The 17333-nt window shown below is 39.4% G+C and overlaps 1 protein-coding gene across 2 annotated transcripts in view; it reads left to right on the top strand.

Annotated features, from left to right (window-relative positions):
• The window catches only part of EPHA1 (EPH receptor A1), a 77033-nt gene extending 60140 nt beyond the window's left edge, over window positions 1-16893 (top strand). The window contains exons 7-18 of one of the 2 annotated variants that reach the window (XM_026720663.2): window positions 3440-3564; window positions 3683-3842; window positions 9253-9349; window positions 9476-9525; window positions 10398-10520; window positions 10612-10797; window positions 11214-11275; window positions 12259-12468; window positions 12599-12748; window positions 13549-13742; window positions 14142-14297; window positions 16110-16893. In XM_026720663.2, the coding sequence (XP_026576448.2) occupies window positions 3440-3564; window positions 3683-3842; window positions 9253-9349; window positions 9476-9525; window positions 10398-10520; window positions 10612-10797; window positions 11214-11275; window positions 12259-12468; window positions 12599-12748; window positions 13549-13742; window positions 14142-14297; window positions 16110-16188 (1592 nt within the window). In that variant the 3' untranslated portion in view covers window positions 16189-16893. Of the gene's footprint in view, window positions 1-3439; window positions 3565-3682; window positions 3843-9252; window positions 9350-9475; window positions 9526-10385; window positions 10521-10611; window positions 10798-11213; window positions 11276-12258; window positions 12469-12598; window positions 12749-13548; window positions 13743-14141; window positions 14298-16109 lie in introns of both variants that reach the window. The other variant, XM_026720662.2, reaches the window with a different exon arrangement.
• Window positions 16894-17333: the final 440 nt, after the last annotated feature.

The following is a 17333-nucleotide window of genomic DNA, read 5'->3' as shown; positions in this document are numbered from 1 at the left end:
ATAGAAGTACAGGAGTGCAGAGCTTTGTTTTGGATGCCAACTTTCATCAGTCACGCAGATAGCATGGCAAATTATCATGGACAATTAGAACTAGGATAAATGGTGATATGGAGATCTGTCGAGAGGAAGTCATTTACTATCAGACTTACCTCTTCAGGTCTACTGGAGGTCATCATCCCAACCTGCTGTACAGATTGATGGAAATGTTATGGTGAACTTTATAAAAGGATTGAAAACACAGAAGAATTTATATAAATGATAAGATGAATGGTGTCATTCTTGAAAGGAGCATTTCCTTTGAGGAATGTAATCTTTTCTTAGAGCTTAAACCACAACCATTTATGTGTAAAGGGGGGAAAGCAATTTTCCATTGAAAAGTTAGCCAGCATAGTAAAATTTATGCTAACAGAGGCCACTATGAACTTGATCAGATTAATCTGGTAAATTAAAGGTGTTGATGATACAGATGCCCTTTCACTTCTCTTCTACCAGATTATTCTAGTTAGCAGCTCTGTGTTTCTGTTTGATGCTTAAAACTCTGAATTCTAGAGAATAAAACCTGAAGTTTATTTTAGCTCATATTAACTCTCCAGAAAACAATTTGTAAATTGCTGTTATATGTTCAAAGCTCCACCAGAGGCCACTAACATGAATTTATTTGATTTTTAAAGTTCTCATTCCTGATGAAGTGGTATCAAAAGAAAATTCTACTTCTTTAATCTAATCTGCTGTTGCTAAAACTACTTTGACCAACATATTTCCGTGATAAACACTTAAATAATTCCCAGTCTAACTTTGTTAAGCTACAGAAATGACTTATTTGATCATTCACGGAGAACCAGACAAGCCAGGACATATCTAACTAGGCTGTGACACAAGCACTTATGCAAGTCATTTCCTTAGGAGAAACATCCATCGTGACCGCATTAGAAACATATTCAAATCAGGAATTTTGAACTTTTTTAAAGGCCAAAAGACTCTAATTTGGTAACCTACCTATCCCTCTTCTGCCTTCGGTAACTTACCTATCCCTCTTCTTGTTCCATGTTGCAGGCCATGTCAATAAGAGCCACTTCCAAGCACAGCTGAGACTCTCATCACCTTTCTAATTATTTAGATTTCAGTGCCACCTCTCCATTTCCTCATTACGAAAATGAGTTATCTTGCCTACCAGTTGCTTCTGGAAACAAGATTTTCCAGTCTTTATCACATATTTTTTTCCTCTATCTTAGGCTGATGTTTAAGAGTCTATTCTACATTATAATGCTTCTGAGTAGTAGGTAATTTGATATATTTATGGGATAATAATTGCAATTAACAATAAAGGAAGAATATTTTAAAATAAATAGTTTTAATAACAGCAGTAACTTGAAAAATAGACTACAAGCAAATAATGATTTAAATAAGCGGAAAATGCTGCTTTGATTCATAGTATTCCAATATTTAATAGGGAGAATATTATTATGTCTTCCTTTTAAATTTAATTTGGATGTAGTTGTTTTATTTTCACTTATTGGTATCCTGCTTTTATTGACAATATCTGAGGATGGATGGCAGTAATGTAAAATAAGCACCAATAAGGAACGGATAATGAACAACTTTCGGGAAAAAAATTGTGCATTTATAACAGTAATATATACTTGTAATAGCAAGCTATGTGGTAACCATAGCAAAGCAAACAGAGCTAGGGATTCTATCACATTCTTGTATAGTGAGTTTATCCTAAGCATATTTCACTGCAGGAGCTTCCACCAAATTCGACAGAATTCCCACATAAGTGAAGCTTGCAACTATTCTGTTCTAGACTATTCCATACTTTGCATATAAAATCTTTTCAAAAGTAATACCATAATAATGTCTTTTACGTTGTGTCCAAATGTTCATACTGCTAAGGAGAAAGAAAAGACTCTCCAAATTTTGATCTACAGAAATAATAAAAATAATAATAGAGATCTGGAATCAGGTCTCTTTGGTCAACTCCTTCATACTAATATTCTAGTAACACCCTTCCCTTCCCCATTTGAACTTTAAAACCTACAATTCCTTCCTCTTAATTTACTTCAATTTTAGCCGAATTATGTTCGCCTTTTAAAAACAACAGCTGAGCAGACAGAATTGCTCTGATCTTTCCTTCCCCAAGTAATTCAAGCAGATGTACTCATCTTTGGTAGGGATGCAATCTTCCAGCTAAATAAAACTTCCACTTGCTCAGAATAGGGTTATGGTTTTGGAATATTAGCCATGGTGCTTGTTCACTAATGCTCCAGAAGACAGAAATTACAGTTAGCCCTCAATGTATGACCACCATTGGGCCCAAAATTAATGTTGCTAAGCAAGACAGTTATGCCCCATTTTACAACTTTTCTTGGTACAGTTGTTAAGGGAATCACTGCAGTTGTTAAGTTAGTAACCCAGTTGTTAAGTGAATCTGGCTTCTCCATTGACTTTGCTTGTCAGATGTTCACAAAAAGTGAACATATGACCCCAGAACATTGCAAATACATGCCAATTCCCAAGCCTCCTAATTTTGATCATGTGACCACACGGATGTGGCAATGTTCGTAAGTGTGAAAAATGGTCCTAAATCACTTCTTTTCAACATCGTTGGAACTTTCACTAAATGAATGGTTATAAGACAAAGACTACCTATACTTCTAATGGGTTGAATGACAAGTGTCTGAATAGATGGGAGACTTCGCAGCCTTCATACAGAGGTCATGTGTTAGGGAATTTTCAACACTGAACATTTCAGCATTGAGCAGAAAACTTTGAGCTGGAGGAAAGTCCTGCTACAAAGGCTACAAAGCAATCTCCAGGGAAATAGTTTTTAGAACCAAGATTAGTCCAAGTATCTAGAAGTTGGGACAGAAAATCCAAACAACATGCACAATCACAAAGTTAACACTGAGGAATGGGTAATTCTTCTGTGACTCTTGCACTATATAGCACCTCTTTCTTTTAAAGAGCTTTAAACGGGCAATGGTACCTACAGTAAAAACTTGTGTCCTGTTGTTGCTACATGGATGTGTGTAAGAACAGGAGAGTCCTTGGGATCTTCTAGCTCCAGCATAGAAATGTCTCAGACCATCATATATGCAGGGTACATTCTGGGAGCTAGAATCACTCATCAAAATGTACCATGGAGCCAGATGCTGATCTAACTATTGTACTTGTAGAGGAACTGGCTCTAAAAATCAAAGAGATTGAAAAGAATATGAAAAGAATGCTAGCCAATTGGATTTTATAGGTGAGATTGGCTTCTCTTTCTGGGTGCCTTTCATAGCAGGCCCCTAATTGCGGAATTTGTTCCAGCTATTGTTACTTCCATAGAGCAAGGTAAACCAATACTGAGAAATATAAACTTTGAATGGGCTTGGCATTGCCTTCAGCTATAAAAGGACAAGTTAAGCTTGACCATCTTGTTTCTCCTTCCACCCAGCTCCAGTTGTGGTGACCAATGTCATTTTGGATAAGCGGAATGACAGCAGCCTCTCTGTGACTTGGCTCCCTTCCCGTCTTCGCAGCCAGAGCTCTGTGAACTATGAGGTTTTGTACTTCGAGAAGGTGAAGTGTCCTCTTCTATCGTCCTCCAACAAAATCTATAAGACCGTCCCCTTGATGTGGAGCCCTTTGCATCTCATTTTGACTCTTAGAAAGCAATTCTGGTTGTTTGATTCCACAGGGAGAAGAAAAACACTACACCGTTCATCATCTTCAGAAACCTCACGTAACCCTGGCCAACCTGCAGCCTGACACAGCCTACCTGCTGCGTGTGCGCTCCATCACACCGTTAGGACCTGGACCATATTCCCAGGAGCAGGAATTCCGCACTCTGCCACAAGGTTGTCTTTTCATATCCCAGTTCTGTGTTGAGGAATGTTTGTAGCTCAGTGATTTAAGAAGCCAGTTCTGAGGCAAGAGACCATCCAAATTGGAACTGCATTTGGGTGAAGTGGGGAGGGCATTGTCTCTTCATGCTATTTTTTTTAATTATAAACTACTTATTTCTTGAAATTAACATTTGTAAAAAAAGATTTTTTTGTTTTTTAATTATAAAATTTTACAATTATAATTTACTTCATGTTTTATAGCTAGGTCAAAAAAAACAGCTGTTGATGGAAGCAGTTTTCCTATGAGGAGAAGATATATTTCCCTCCTTCCCCTGTACTTCCTTATTTAACCTACAGCAGGAGTGTCAAGTTCATGTCGTCATGACGGCATCACATGATATATTGAGACTTTTTTTCCCTGGGCATGAGCGTGGCCAGCGTGTGATGCATCGGGCCCATGGGCTGGGAGTTTGAAAGCTCTGCCCTGTGGTGAAAACAGTCTCAGTATTAATAGAATTCTGAGAGAAAATCTGTTTATTTGGTTGCTAAGAATAATTCCAAATAAATGGTTAATCTAGTTATTCAATTAATAAACATTTTAAAAGCTTCAGTACCAATTTTTACAGTAGCGGACTTACTGAAATTGATCAGGTTGTCTATGGTCTTATGCAATCAAATCAGAGGTGGTATTCAGCAGGTTCTGACCAGTTCTGAAGAACCGGTAGCGGAAATTTTGAGTAGTTCGGAGAACTGGCAAATACCACCTCTGACTGTCCCTGCCCCCATCTATTCTCTGCCTCCCGAGTCCCAGCTGATTGGCTGGGTCTTCTTTGGTTGCCCTGCACAGGAGAACGGAGCTAGAAAGCAGGTTAGTAGGATGGGGAGGGAATGGAGATTTTACAGCATCCTTCCTCTGCCATGCCTACCAAGCCATGCCCACCAAGCCATGCCCACCAAGCCACGCCCACCAAGCCACGCCCACCAAGCCATGCCCACAGAACCGGTAGTAAAAAAGTTTGAATCCCACCACTGAATATCCATATAAAGCCTCAGATGTGTTGCACTAAAGAAAGCAACATGTATGTACCAAGAATTAAATATGTGAGGCTGCTCTTGCCACTGAAGTGGATTGGATTTCAACCGCTTGGATTTGTCCCTGAAGTTGTCTTGGGAAGATTTCATAAACAGATTGTTCTTATGTTCTTCCCAGGACAGAGAGAGAGGAACTGGCCCAAGGTCATCCATCTGCCTTTGTATCTAAGACAGGACTAGAATTCAGTCTCCCAGTTTCTAGTTCGATGTCTTAACCACTAAGTCTCCAAAAAAATGAATTGGAGAAAGCTTAATGTACAAATTAAGAACTCTGGATTTACTGCAAATGTATTCAGATGTGCATGCTAGCTCTGTATCATATATTACCAATGGCCATTACTGTCTTCTTTCAAGTTTATTTTGCCATTTTCATGGCACTGGACAGCAATTTCGGCTTGCCATAAAAAAATTATCTCAAAACAAGCCACAGATATTTTTATGGATTTGTTTCTCTCTTAGCATAAGCAGCTGTACCTGCCAAATCATTAAAATAAATAAGCCAACTAGTGACAACTTGTGAGCCATGAACTGCTGCAGAGGGCTCTGGAGAGAAACCAAGATAGATGCTCAGGCACATTCTGTATTTTTTTCTAAACATTACATTAATTCAATTCTGTATTTTATTTCTACAACAACATAAAATAATGGCATAACCTCAATTCTATTTAATCAGGAATCAGCAATTAGAATAGTAACAATTTTCTTTCTAGATTTAACAGACTACAAGGTAAAAATAGCTACTTGATTACTAGTATAAGAAATATTCACTCTTACAGTAATTAACCATCCAGAACTATGACCCAGCCATTTGTTGTTGGTGTTGTTCTCATCGCTCCATAACGTGTCAATACTAAACATAGTGTTTAATATTATCCACTTGACCCTGACTAAAGGAGCAAAGGTCTTGTTTCACTGGAGATTTAGGGAATTTTCCCCTGAAGGAGTGCCGAAGGCAGGGTTTGCAAACATGGATGGGTAAATACCTTCCTTGGGTGTATACTCATAAGGACAGATAAATATCAAGAAAAGGCCCAGTTTTTCTTTTAGCAAGGTGAAAGAAAGAGGTAAACTTGGACGATTGAATTGAATTCCATCACCATCATTCATCTTACAAGGCATCCCATTGAAAGAGTCAGTTACCAATCTCTTCCTCGTCCCAAAGCTTAAGGTTCTGCAATAAAGTCAGAGAATACAGCCAAAGGATTCCAGAAAGTATATTTTGTTATTGGCATTACCCATGGTTATGCCTAAGGCAAGATTTAATCCCATAGTCATCATCCAACAAATTTCTTGAAATATTTTAGCATTTTTAAGTGAACTTTAGTGCAGATCGAGGGCTATCCTCTTTCTGTTTTATAGGGACAGTAAGAATATCCCAAGGAAGGCTGAGTTGCCCTCAGAAAATTATCCCAGATTGCCTCTAATTTAGCATTTTGCATTCTCTGTCCTATATAACTGCTGAGGAGGTCCCTGTTCCTGAAATACTCTAAGAGTGGGAGCTATTAATTGTCCTCTTTAGAAAGGAGGTCCAAAGGCAAGACCAGAATCTTTCCTTGTTGTGTTTCCATCTTAGAAAGAAAAGGTACATAGTTGTCATATGTTGCCATAATTTCCAACCTGTCTTTGAGAATTTTTTTAAAAAAGAAATATTGATTTATGACCAGAATTTCCATTGCTAAGCAAGGTGGTTGTTAAGTGAGATATACCCAATTTCATTACCTTTTTTGTCGTGGCTGTTAGGCAAATCACCCTGGCCATTAAATGAAACTAATGGTCAATAAATGAATCCAGCTGCCTCCATTGACTTTGCTGGTTGGAAGCTACCTGGGAAGGTTGCAAATGACAATCACATGACCGCAGGATGCTGCAGCTGTCATAAATATATGCTGGTTACCAAGCACCCACATTTTGATCATGTGAGGCCATGGGGAGGCTGCAACAGTCACAAATGCAAAGACTGGTTGTAAGTCACTCTTTCAGTGCTGCTACAACTTGGAACAATCACCAAATGTATGGTTGTAAGTCATGGACCACCTTTATTGGCTCTGAATAAGGTATACTGATGTTTAGAGTGCCAGATTAATTTTTAATAAGGAATGAAGTAAAAACTTTGCTTCGTGTTGTGGATTTAATACCAGTTTTGAAAGCAAAGAACCAGCCAAAGGATGAGAAGCCTGTTGTCCTTGTGCATTGAAAGGAAGGGGCAAATACAGTTGCATCTCATTTTCTCTCTCTGTTGCACCTTCCTATATCCAGATGTAACAGTGTACTATTATTACTGAAGTGTTATTTAAAAATGCTGCCTGTAGTGTTGTCATCATGAACAAAGATACATTAACCTCATGGCAGCTGCCTTTTTAAGGATATGATCGAAATATGGAGTTTCCAAAAGTAATTTGACTTTGTCTCAGATGATGTTGTTTAAACTTTAAAGTGCAATGAAGTAAATAAGTAGCTCAGAGCAAAATGAATTAATAAATAACAATTCAAAACAAGACTGAAAGAATTCCGATGCTAGATACTTTCAGCTCAGCTCCATGCTTCTGTGATCCCTTCCAGGGGTGGGATGCTACCAGTTCTGCCTGGTTCTACAGACCCGGTAGCTCTGAAGAACAGCAGACACCAAACTGGTTCTGTGTTTGCTGCTGTTTGGCCTGCCCACCAGCCCACCTGGGCTCTTACCTTTATTTCCTGCTTTTTCAACCTCAGCTGGTTTGTGAGGCACAGCTGACGTTGAAAAAGCAGGGGGGGAAAGGCTTTTCAAACGCTGCGCACCTGCACACAGTGCTTTTCAACTGTCCGGGCAGCACAGCCTAAGGTTTTTTTACATGTGCACGCAGCACATGTCAGGCAAAACATAGTCACCAAACCGGCAGTAACACCAGTTAAATCCCACCCCTGATCCCTTGTTATTATTTCTTTTGGGGCAGCTGAGCCAATGTTTGATGAACTGTTTGCAAAAGAAATGCTGTGAAGCTGGCTGCAACTGGAAACTTGGAGCTCTGCAAAATTTAGAGATACCTTATTTCACCATTGGAGATAATACTTCCCCCCCCACCCCCTCTACTCCTCCTGACCCCTGAGCTGCATCTGCCCTAACAGGCCTTCTAAGTGGAGTGTTCAGTGTTGGCTTTGCAGCTCTCCTCAGTAGCCCAGACCAGTGAAAGGGAAAAGAGATTATGGCTGTTTTGCTCTTTTTGTATCAGCTGCCAAACAACATGCAAAGTGCCAGACTTTGGGGAGATGAGGAGACTTTTGCTCCAGCAGCCTCCACGGCACTCAAGTTAGAAGAGTAATTTTTTACATCATTTTCTGAGTCAGCAGAAGTTAGGGCAATCACAGATGGCTTCAAAGCACTTTGGAGAGATTGGAGAGAAGGAAGTAATGGCAGCTAAAAAGTCTCTTAATGAAAATACTTTTCTTTTGGCAACAGATCTGCCGCATAATTTACACAGCAGCTATGTTTGTCATCGACAGGGAATCATGCCAGTTTCTGCAATAAAATATGAAGAGCAAATAAAAACCTATGAGCCCTGATTATATGGCTTCTTGATGCCAATTGACTGCATACTTAGGGTTGTTCCATTGTTTTTCACACATATTCATTTCCCTGGGGCCTAAGCTGAATACAGTTGCGGTATGAAAGTCCTCTAACATTCATATGGTTCCCTTTATGACAATTTAAGCAAGGTCAGAGGAACAAGCATGGCGAAAACCACCAACTATTGTTTCTGTAAATGGAATTAGGAGAACAACATAAAGGAAGAATTACCCATAAGGCAGTCGTTGCTAAGAGCATTATTTGAGATCTGGTCAAACTACCCACTTACAAAAGCTTCAATATTTCTCTTGAATATAAAGTATTCAGATAAATTTAGCATTTCTATTTTGGGCATAGACATCATCACTGTTTATTTCCATCAATTCTTCTCATAACCTGATGCATCAGGACTTTATAAATAAACCAGAACTGATTGCTAAATAGTGCAACCAATTTGATGTATTGTGCTTTAAAACTATTTCTGTAAGCATATTAAAGCACGGAGTGTATCATGCAAAAATATATGCAATATCAAGTGAAATGGAAACATGGATTAACATTAAAAATAAAAATAAACGTCTACGTAGCCCCAATAATCCAGGGTCCATACTTTATGAAACAGGTGGTAAGACCTTTATTAAACCTTATGGAGCATTTTGCAGTTTTAATGTTGAAATCCAGTACATAATCCTAATTCTTATCTGAATAAATGTGTTTTAATATCTATTTATAAATAGATTTTCTTGTTCTAGTGAAGGGATGTCTGTAATTTGTCCTTTGATCTTGCAGACACTGGTATGCTGCCTGGAGGAGTGATTGTGTCAATCATCTTTGGAATCCTGTTGTTCCTTGGATTGATTACAGGACTCATAATCTTCCGTCGAAGGTAAAGGCAGCAGTTCCCAAAGGAAAGAGGCTATGTGTATATGGGTTGTCACCAAAGACAGGAATTTGCTCTGTTCTATTCCCTGCTTGCTTATAACCTCTATTTATGTTTATTCTTATTCTTCAGACGAGCTCATCATCACCGAGCACGACCATGTCACAATGGCTACAACCGAGGTGAGGCTTCAGTTGTTGTTGTTTAAAGGCAGATGGCGAAGATCTGCATTCTAGAATTCAAGCACAGTGATCTCTTCTCCAGTCTTTAGAATCTTCAGAAGTTTTGCTAACATGGGTGGCAAGGCAATTGATATTGCAAAAAAACGTATTTGTGGAATGCCAGTTGCAAAAGACTGTTATATGCAGAGGTGGTATTCAACAGGTTCTGACCAATTCTGGAGAACTGGTAGCGGAAAGTTTGAATAGTTCGGAGACCTGGCAAATCCCACCTCTGACTGGAGATTTTACAATATCTTCCCCTGCCATACCCACCAAGCCATGCCCACAGAACCAGTAGTAAAAAAAATTGAATCCCACCACTGGTTATATGCCAAGTGATCAGGAGACGTTTGAGTAACCAGATAGAAGTAGTCAGGAATAAATAAGTTTTAGTAGATTGCTGGCCAATTTTTTCTGGCCACTTTTTCCCCAAATGCACCCTCCTGGAGCATATTTTTTGAGCAAGGAGGGGGGCAGGAACCTATAGAGATTTAATATGGAGAATTGGTTTGTGGAAACTGTAAAAGTCATCTCTTGCTATTCTTCCTTCACACTCAGCACCCAGGAAATCTCTGTTTATGTATCTCAAATAAATGCCATGATGGGACATATTGTTCTGAGATTTTTTTCTGAATGAAGAAGCTTTCATCATCCTGGTGTTTATTCATGAAAGTAGGGTTCATTAGCCCAGCATGATTTACTTCTTATCCAATATGTTTAGGACTGCAGTGTGGGAAGATCTTATTTTTCATCAAGTCAATGGAATTGATTTTTCCCCCTGCTGTCTGAAACTTTTGGGAGAAACTAGTTTATATTGTCAGCTTTTATTGCAGATGAGATGTGGTTGAAACCTTATGTAGATCTCCAACCATATGAGGATCCCCGAAGGGGTGTCTTAGAATTCACAAAGGAACTGGACCCATCTATTGTCTCCATTGACACAGTTATTGGTGAAGGTAAGTTTCATTAGGTGTGATTGTCTCTGCCTCTCCTGATACCATTTCTCCATTTCCTTTATCCTTTGCCTTGTCCTTGGATGTTCCATAGGAGAATTTGGAGAGGTCTATTGTGGTGCACTGCACTTCCCAGGGAAAGAACGTATTATTGTGGCCATCAAGACCTTGAAGTCAACTTACTCAGATTCAACCTGGTGGAATTTCCTCCGTGAGGCAACTATCATGGGCCAATTCAACCATCCCAACATTGTCCGGCTCGAGGGAGTTGTCACAAAACGTAAGAATTCAGAGTTGTAATGGCAGTGGGACGTACACACACAGTGATGGTTGTGAGATAAAGTAGATTTGTATAACTGGGATTCCCCAGAGGGAGTGAATTGATTGGATGTGAAGTTGATTGGATCTGAAGCACAAAAGATCTTTGATATGTAAAATGCTCCTGAAAGGTTGTGTTCTGATCTGGGGTAGCTGTTGCAAGTTTGAATAGGCGATAATGAGCTGGACAGGGGAAAGGACTGATTATGTGGATAGTAGCTTTACCTCCTCCAAAAGTATATTTCTCAGACTATAAAATCTATGAAATTTCTCAGAAATAAAATCTATGTTCGTGGCCAAAGAAATGAGAAGGAAGATGAAGATATGGGGATAATAAGAAAATAACTTTAGTATTTTTTCTTCTTTTTCCCCCCACAGGGAATCCAATGATGATTATTACAGAATACATGGAAAATGGGGCTCTGGACACCTTTTTAAGGGTAAGAAACTGGAGAATTGTTTAATCAAATAATTTGGTGATTACTTGAACTGCTGAATGTGTGTCTGAGCTGTAACATTTCACACTGATAGTAAGGTTGAACTGCTGAATGACATTAATCAATCTCTCAGTTTAGTATGAAATATCTTCCCACATAAATAAGATGAGAGGGAACAGTAGATTAATGTGTTTTGCAGGCAAGTTTTGTGTGTGTGTTGCTAAACAGTGATATTAAACGTTGTTTAGAAAATAGGACATAAGTTCCTTGGACTAGTCTTAGTCTACCCAGCATACTTGTCAGGCATAAGAAATCAGAGCAAGGGTTAGGTCCAAAATGAATAGAAGTTTATTTCATGTTACCTCTGGTCATCTTCTACACATACTATGACATCTTCACAGCATGAACCTCAGCCAACTTTTAACTTGGTATTCTGATTCTTAGACATGGGTCTTTCAATGTGATAACACCACAGTTGTGTACACATGATCCAGTGGTCATTTAGCTCAGGGTTTCTCAACTTTAGAAAGGTAAAATATGTGGATTTCTGGGCTTTGAGGTCCACACATCTTACAGGCCTGTCATTGAAAAATAATGGTTTAACTAATGCCAGTTTTGTTAAATCTTTCCCGTCCATTTAAAGCTTTGGAACTCTTGTTTACCTAAGTTATGTTCACTCTCCCAGGCTGCATATGCATAGAGTGGTACTCAGTGGTTCTGGAAACCTCCAACCCCTGCTTAGTTTTTAGGAGTATAAGTACTACCTAGCAAAATCCATAGTGTTTTTTGATTGAGTGAATCCTATGTTGTAGAGCATCCTGATGGTCTGATGGACTATTTGAATATATCCCTAAAGTGAAGCTTTTCAGCTGTGAATGGAGACTTTGTTCCTCTTACCTAAGACAAATGTAGCCCCCTTTCCTTGCTGTGAAGCAAACAGATGAACAGAATACAAGCATTCATCAGTGTCCTTGTGTGCACTGCAGGAGAATATCGACAAGTTCAGCTCGGTGCAGTTGGTGACAATGCTGCAGGGCATTGCCTCAGGTATGACCTATCTCTCAGACCGCAACTATGTACATCGTGATCTAGCTGCACGCAACATCTTGGTATCACACACCCTTCAGTGCAAAGTCTCAGATTTTGGTCTTTCTCGAATCCTGGAAAATGATGTGGAAGGAACATATGAAACAAAGGTAATGCACAACAGAAGCTATTAGAGGGTACTCCTCAATGAGGGGAGGAAATACCAGCATGTATTTATGCCTCATAATATTTTTTTTTAAATGATTTTTTGAGTATCAATTTCCTTTCCTCATTGAACAGGGTGGAAAGATCCCTATTCGATGGACAGCTCCAGAGGCCATTGCCAATCGAATCTTCACCTCTGCCAGCGATGTCTGGAGTTTTGGTATTGTCATGTGGGAGGTGTTTTCATATGGAGACAAGCCCTATGGGGATATGTCCAATCAGGAGGTAAGAGGGAAAAGGAGAAACAGGATTGTCAGTCAAACCATCCTTTGAACAAGCAAATACCTTGGAGGGAAAAAATTGTTTGGTTAAGTCTCCATTTTTTTATTCAGTCATAAATAGACTGTTGTGTTGAATGAATTGTTGTTAACGAATCATGAAATTTATGCCAACATACTGTATATACTCCTGGATCAGAAATGTTTGTCCTGCCAATGGGAGAACCCCCTAACCTGAATTTCACATAAAAAGTCTCCATTGGCAGAAAGAGGAAGAAGATACTTTTGTTCCTTCACCACCAAGTGCCTCAGAGGTTCCTTACCTCATACAGATCTGGGGCGGAGGGAGTGGGGGGCAGCAGATTTTGTTTATACTGTAATAGACAAGCAATCAACTAAGAATTTACTTTTCTGTATTTCAAGAGGAAAAAATTACTAGAATAAATTATGTGGCTGTTGCTGAAATCAGCCCAATTCTTTTGAAAAACAAAACAGTACACTGCTTTTCGTTTGAAATGACTCATTCACATCATAATCACATAATCTTCAGAGGGGCCTTGCCCTAATGGTGCTTTGCACTTGTTAAAATTTTAATGCTTTTAAAAATCCATTGATCTATCATGAGGTTATTTAATCTGGCATCCATAGTTCAAATAATAGTCTAAATGAATCTCTGAAAATTCATGGTTCTCATTCCAAATGATTCCAGTGCTTAGATCTGGGGTCAAGAAATGCTTCATACTTCTGCTACATTATCCAAGGAATTTTGCACAGACAAACTGATTGATTGCCTGTTTTTCTGGATAGGTGATGAAAAGCATAGAAGATGGGTATCGACTCCCCCCACCAGTGGACTGTCCCTCTATCCTTTATGATATGATGAAGGTGTGTTGGTCATATGATCGGACACGGAGGCCACGTTTCCGGGAGATCCAGGCTCAGCTAGACCACTTTCTTTCCAGCCCACATTTGCTTCGAACTGTGGCTGATTTTGACCCTCGGTAAGAGATAAGCATTCTTTTAGAACCGTTTGGGAGATTCTATCTAAACATAATTCTTCAGCAACAAAATCTGAATTTTACTACCAGGGTAAATTATACTTTATGTATGAGGAGATCTGTTTGGTGCACCTGCATATTTATATCCTACATGTATTCATTTAGGGTGATCTTTCTATATGATGTGGGAAATCATCTTCCCTGTCCCTATTATGGAGAAAAGCACTGAGTATGCAAGGCTAATTTCCATATGAGACAAATAATGAAAAGCGAAATTCTCTACACAAAGGAGCTTCTCAGCCGTTAGAATGGTTTCCAGCTTCATCAAAGTAGGGTCCTGTCCTTCTCCCATGTTACAGTTTAAATTTCGTAATTGGTCTGAAAATACCTATCCATTTACAGGGTGACACTTCGACTTCCAAGCTGCAGTGGGTCTGATGGGATTCCTTATCGGTCTATCCCCGAGTGGCTAGAATCCATCCGCATGAAACGCTATATCCTCAACTTCCATACTGCTGGCCTGAACACAATGGAATCTGTCCTGGATCTATCTGCTGAGTAAGCTTTGCGTATGTGGGCTGTGGGTTTTGACCTAAGGTAGAAGGCGGCTGGTAGGCATGAATTACAATTAAATGCCAGAGTATGCATAGAATTTTCTTCTGGAGCAGTGGTCCCCAACCTTTGTGATTTGGCAGCAAGGATGGGAGGAAGGGAGAAGGGAACTGGGCCTTATGAGCAGTGGGCTGGCATACACATAGCCCTTGTGCAAGTAGTGGTTCAGCACACACGCATGAGTGCCTGCTGGCCCATTACTCACACAAGTTGAGCTGTGTATGTGCACTCCAGCCAGCCACTCACCCTGCCTAATTCCAAATAGGCCCGGTAGTGGTTGGGGACCCCTGTACTAGAGTACAAAGAACTTTATAGCTTTTGAGGTCACTTATAGTTCACTAAATTCACAATACAACAAAGATATTGTAACATCCTCATGCTTCCACACCCTCGCATCGTCTTCCCTCTGTTTGAAAAACTTGGTGAAAAATACATCAGCTAAAGTTTAGCCCCTTAAATATTTGATCCCTTTTTTGGCAGAGATCCTTAGGAAATACTATTATAGGTGTTGTCAGTATTGCCATCACTGTTAGGACTGCTAACAGTGTTCCTCCACCCAACTAGCATGGCCAGTAATTTTCCTGATACAAAGGAAGATACCAGTTCCACATATTAACATTCAAGTATGCATCAAGAAGAGAATTAGTAAAACAGCTAAAATCCAAGTAGTTGCTTGGATCCATATAGCAACAAACACATAGCCATAGCAATGCTGTTCCTTTGAGGAACTGGAAATGAGTAAAAAGCTACAGAGCCACCTCTGTTTTGGCCTCATTTTGCAAATGAGCAAGTTAGGGTAAAGAAGAGTGTTACTCTGGAGTTTCAAAGAGTGAGAATTGGCATGGCAAGGACGTAAGAATCCGTTTGCCAACTTTCACCAGCACTGTGATGTTTCTGGCCAAAATAGCTTTCTAGGCTTTTTTATAGTGTTTCAAACATTTGCAAGAACTCTTTAATCAACAATAGAAATAGGGTACAGAATTTCAAATGAAAGCTTTTATAACACTAAAAGAAATCCTCTGCCACCCAAAAGAGTGAATATGAAAAAGTTGCAGGACAAAAAAAAATATCAATAAACATGTCCCTTTTGTTATAACACAGTATACATCTGCAACGCTTCCTAAAAGTATCAGACATATGCAAGTAATCAACATTATCAACATAGCAAAATTCACATGAGCTGGAAAGAAAAGAATTTGGCAGATAGCACTGTTAAGAAATTGCTGCACAAGTATTATTTTTGCAAATATCTAATTTGTAGGATATAGACCTTACAGATACGGGACATTTATGTACACGCCTTATAAAATATTGCCTATATAGATTTAAATTAGAACCATGCTGTAATACAATGACACACACTGGTCTATTCTTTGTAAGACAAGAAATAAAATTAGCTGTTTAAAGCTTTGCACCCCCATTTCCCTTTTCAATAGCATTAGCCAGCATTTTGGATTCGGTATAAAATCTTCAGTCACTGCAAAGTATGGTGTCTGTCTTCCCCCCTTAGTGTCTGCCACCTCCCATTGCTAGACCCAGCAATTGAGATTAACTTAATTCAGTTCAGTTTTTCATGTCGTTTTCTTGAGCAATGGATCTTGAGCAATCATTTTCTATGTATTTTACAAAACTAGAGAAGTGGGGGAGGGTTACCCTTCATGGATGCCACCATTCTAGGAAATGGTCCGTTTCTCTAACTTGTCCCTCTTCTCTAGCAAATGCGGTGGCTAATCTTTTTCCTTATCTGTGTGATTTAAGGGACTTGAAGCAGATGGGCGTGGGTCTTCCTGGCCACCAGAAGCGAATTCTGTGCAGCATCCAGGGATTCAAAGAGTGATACATGCCATCGTACGGTGCCAAGCAAGAGTTGCTGCCATCTCCTTTTGCCGAATATTTTTTTTTTAAAGTGACCCTGTGGCAGACCTCCTGCAAATCAGAAGCCAGAGGCAAACAGCTGCACCTTGGAACATAATGCACAGGCTGGGGCTGAGTAGCCTAGAACAGGAAAGGGCTTCCTGCGCAGGAAACCAAAGTGTTGCTGTTCACTTCTCACTCCTCCACTCTCGCAGAGGCTTCTGACTTGACATGCTTTATAGTTACTGAGGACGTAACATGCCACTGTAAGGAAACACTGAAGTTAAAACCATACCTACCTGGAAAGGACCTTTTCTGTTGCAAAATCTAAGCCTCCAGATATTTGTGGCCAGATATCTATTACAGTATTGTTTGCAGAGAGCATGAACGCCTGTCCTTGTCAATTAGTGGGTTAGTTTTCATCGTTCTATCCAAGTTCATGTTCCTTTGTATATAAGGCTTCTCTCTTTCTCTCTCTCTCTCTCTCTCTGCAATCTACTCCTTAAGAGCAGAAAAGGCTTGTTTAAAGCAAACTAGCACTTGCTCTTGGGAGGTTTTTTTTTTCCTCAAGTTGAGGACCTGCTTATATATTTAAAATATCAGGAAGGGATGGCATAAGGGAGAAAACCCAAACCTGGATTGATCATATGTTGTAGATATGATTTTGTAAATAAACTCATAACACAGATCAGATATTAATTTTTTTCCCCATGACCATTTCTATTTTTAAACGTTGGCTATTAAAAACATCACAGAAGGGAAAAGTAGATTTGTGCACACATTAGAAAGAAGGAAATGCTTAAAAACTTAAGAAATGTTTTGTAAATGTTTATGCAGTGTATGGCGGCATTAGAGAGATCTGGAAGAATAGGAATACCTAATGAATATTAGGAGTCACATAAAGGGATTACTTGGAACCATAAATACAAGACAGGAAGATTCTATGTAGCTTACATGCACATGGAAATTCTAAACGACAGCACAGCTAGCAGGTGGAGAACATTTGAAGGATACATCTTTTGGCAGGAAATGAAAATCAACCAAGATATGAAGCAGAAGTAAAATGATGAGATCTTGCTGCATTTACCTAAGGAGCCTTCTGTGGCTGCCTTGATATTTAGGGAAGTG

Source organism: Pseudonaja textilis, chromosome 2 (assembly GCF_049901715.1).
Source record: "Pseudonaja textilis isolate UNSWEBS1 chromosome 2, rPseTex1.2, whole genome shotgun sequence".
NCBI lineage: Eukaryota > Metazoa > Chordata > Lepidosauria > Squamata > Elapidae > Pseudonaja > Pseudonaja textilis.
The sequence above is the reverse complement of the archived record's forward strand: the minus strand, read 5'-3'. Positions and strand labels throughout refer to the sequence as shown.